The sequence below is a fragment of the Gigantopelta aegis genome, chromosome 14 (assembly GCF_016097555.1).
Source record: "Gigantopelta aegis isolate Gae_Host chromosome 14, Gae_host_genome, whole genome shotgun sequence".
NCBI classification, from domain to species: Eukaryota; Metazoa; Mollusca; class Gastropoda; order Neomphalida; family Peltospiridae; genus Gigantopelta; species Gigantopelta aegis.
The window spans coordinates 6,976,972-6,980,454 of record NC_054712.1 but is presented as its reverse complement, the minus strand read 5'-3'; the positions used below and the strand labels follow the sequence as shown (position 1 = coordinate 6,980,454).

Sequence of the window (3,483 nt, the reverse complement as noted above, 5' to 3'; positions counted from 1 at the left end):
CACAATCGCGAAAATAATTCCTCGCGAAAATGAAAAATGAGAGCCGCGAAAATATTTGCGTATATGGTATCTGATTTTACGTAGGCCTATCGTAACTGAAAAATGTAGAATAATATTTCCGTGTTTTTGTCGTTATACGAAAAGTTTGGGACGTCGATGGTATTATATATACCTTTGTTGTAATTGTCGCAGCATATTTTAGCACGCTTTCAACTTGACATTTATCATTCCCATCACTAGTAAAGGAGTCCGCTGGATCATTTTTTCTTCTTTTACACGAAATCATCAATGTTTCAACGGGATCTTCGTTCCTTCGTCGTTTGACTCTCACAACTGCCGCCATACTTGATTTGTTAGCTGTTGTAATTTTCTTCCGTTAAGTTGCAGCTCCACATTAAAATCTCCGGATCCAAGCCATGACGAAAATCACTTACAAGTTGGCTCTTAATTTAAATAACTTGTCTTATTCCTTGTCCGAAGGAGGGACGTAACCCAGTGGTAAAGAGATCACATGAATAAGCGGTCGGTACTAGGATCGATCCCCATCGGTGGGCCCATTGAGCTATTTCTAGTTTCAGCCAGTACACCATGCCTAGTATATCAAAGGCCGTGGTATGTGCTATCCTGTATATGGGATGGTGCATATAAAAGATCCCTTGTTACTAATGGAAACATGTAACGGGTTTCCTCTATAAGAATATATGTCAAAATTACCAAATGTGTGCTCTAGTGGGGTCGTTAAACAAGACAAACTTCTTCTTTGAAGACTACGTGTCAGAATATGAAATGATTAATCGATGATTAACAAAACAATGTGTTTTAGTGGTGTAGTTAAACAGAACAAACTAAGTTCAGGCCCGTACGCAGAAATTTATATGGTGTGTGTGTGTGTGTGTGTGTGTGTGTGTGTGTGTGTAATCGACGGCCCAAAAAGCCGGAGTTGCTAGGGGGGTCCGGAGGCATGCCCCCCCGAACGTTTTTATAAATCTAGAATGCAGGAGATGCATTTTCCTGCATTCTGGGTATTAAATTTGAAATGTTTCTTCGTCTCAAAACATGTCAGATATATTTTTTACACATGCACGGACGAACCTCGGCAGACTATGGGGCCACTGCGTACGGGCCTGAAGTTTAACGCCACCAAGTCATGGAATTTACCGCAGTACTCTCCGATCTACCGGTTTATCGGATTCAGATAGCATGGAAACAGCTTAGACATTGAGGGTTTTCTTGTGTGTACATAATTAACATATAATATGCATATTAACAAAAAGAAAATGGTTTCTCTTAGTACTATATTTAACGCTTATATTGACAAAACGTCACCCACGCACCAGGTTGCATAGAAACATATTTTATTGATTTTGGAAAATAAATGGATTAGGCACAAGTTTTGCAACTTACTAGAAAGAAAAGAAAGAAAGAAAGAAAAGAAGCATTAACAGTTAGCTTAATATTATGCTTACTACAGGAGATTTAAAGTAATGCGTCACTAACAATATGATTCAAGAATGAACACCGTGCGGAACGATATACATGCATTTAATATTCAGGACGCATATTTGCTATAATGCACCAGGTGTCGGTGTTAAAAGATACTCTAGTATATAAACTGTAATAGTCGCAGAATCATTATATAACTCAGTAACAACGTTAACAGTGTGTAAACCATGGTATTATACGTATTATTCGTTCTTTCCGGGAGCTTTGCGCTCACAGCCACGATGTCTATGACGTCACCACCACCAACACCACCACCTACCACACCAGTAGCCGCTTGTCAAGATGACGGGATCATCTACAGAATTGGACAAAGAATTCCCGATAGTGATCCGTGTACGATATGCCATTGCCAAAAGTATGAATGGGAAGGTAAAGTTTATTGTTTTTCGAGTAATTCTCCCGAAATGTGTCATATTGCGTTACACCCTCTAAAATTGATAAAAGTAAGAAAACTGAGATAAACATCACTCAGATATTTAAATATTAAGTAAAATCTCACAGAGAAACCTTTATAGCACAGAGGCACCTAGAATTATGAAGAAATGTTTGATTTAATAGGGTGAAAAACCTGAAATTGCCATGTTACAAATCAAGGTCATGAGACTGAACCTGAACTTTATTTTCATGAGCATGTAAAGAAAAATAATATTGAATAGTAAATTAATTAGCAACAGACTTAGGCTTTAAATAATTAGTAGGCTAAGCTATAAGTTACTATTCAGTAGTTTCGATAGCTTAAGGTAGTACTAAACCAAAAAACGTCCGGCTGGGTCAAAGTCCGAGGTGCACCTAACTTTTGATAGAGAGTTAACACCACAAGTCCTGTGATTGGTGATAAATATGGGTGTGTTGGATGTAAAAAAATTAGTTTCATCTGCGCAAAAACATGTATGCAATTTTATTTCATCTAGTACCACTGTGTCAAGTAACCTTGTACTTGAAACTGGCACATGTACAATACTTCAGGTTTGTATACTGTATCAAGTCAACGCGGATTTCGAAAATACAGAAGCGGTTTTTTGTCCTATTCAATGTAAATAAAGGTAAAACTATGGCTTGTCCCCCCCCGTTCCAGATATCGTCCTTATGGGCCTGCTAATGCATGTGTTTATGAGAGGATAGGACTAGAGCATTATACTGGTGATTAATTATGAAACAATCAATTTTCAGATGCGCCATCAAAACACTGTATGGTCATGGACCACCTTGCCGCGGCATGTTACAACCCCGTGGACCACGGACCAAATGCCTGCCCGCGGTACACGTGTACAGGTATTTAAAGACACATTATTCTCGTGGTGATAATAAGAACAGATAATTAAGTAACAACAATCATACAGCACGCATACTAAATATATCACAGGATGCATTGACTAATGATAACAATGGATCCAAACTACCTTTAATGGCCCAGCACCACTGCACTACGTTCCATAGGGAGCCAGGCAAAGGAAAACTGGCTCCCTAATACGCACTTGCACTCGTACCCAGAGGCAATCGGACAAAAGAATACCGGCTCACTCTATCCAATCCCAAAAGGTTCCAGCAAGGAGCTACCTTTCGATGAGCCAAGTCAAATCAATCAATTAACTCTATCTTTAATTTTTGATGACCCATTCTAAATTGTGCGTCAAAATTACCTTCAAGAAATTACGCAACATTTGCTATTTGGCTTTAATCCTACGAGACATTTGCAAATTCGATAGCAACAAAACCAACTTTCATCCGCTACCTACTCTGGTCGGGCTGTTTGTGCTTCCTTGCACATGCCAGCGTGGGCGAACCCTTATCCCACCCACCCCAAACCTTTTCCTGTCCTGGACAGAGAAACCGACATGGGTCGACACCTACGCCCACGACAGGCGTGCGCTACAACAGCTTGCTCTGAATGTGCACGTTAATCCCTATGACCTGACCTTACGGCGATAACGGCATCGTTGGTGTCGTAGTTAAGACATCGGACATGATGTCGGTAGGTAC

General features: G+C 39.9%; 1 protein-coding gene across 1 annotated transcript; it reads left to right on the top strand.

The window, feature by feature from the left end:
• The first annotated feature begins 1,651 nt into the window (after positions 1 to 1,651).
• Positions 1,652 to 2,820, top strand: LOC121389478. The gene is made up of 2 exons (XM_041521125.1): positions 1,652 to 1,872; positions 2,674 to 2,820. Exons 1-2 carry the CDS (start codon positions 1,671 to 1,673, stop codon positions 2,781 to 2,783), a joined length of 312 nt encoding a protein of 103 aa, XP_041377059.1. The 5' UTR covers positions 1,652 to 1,670; the 3' UTR covers positions 2,784 to 2,820.
• Positions 2,821 to 3,483: the final 663 nt, after the last annotated feature.

Bases quoted from the DNA above. Each gene is read 5' to 3' on its own strand.
- LOC121389478 (XM_041521125.1), top strand. From the start codon at position 1,671: ATGGTATTATACGTATTATTCGTTCTTTCCGGGAGCTTTGCGCTCACA. The intron at 1,873-2,673 runs GTAAAGTTTATT...ATCAATTTTCAG, and splicing joins CCAAAAGTATGAATGGGAAG to ATGCGCCATCAAAACACTGT.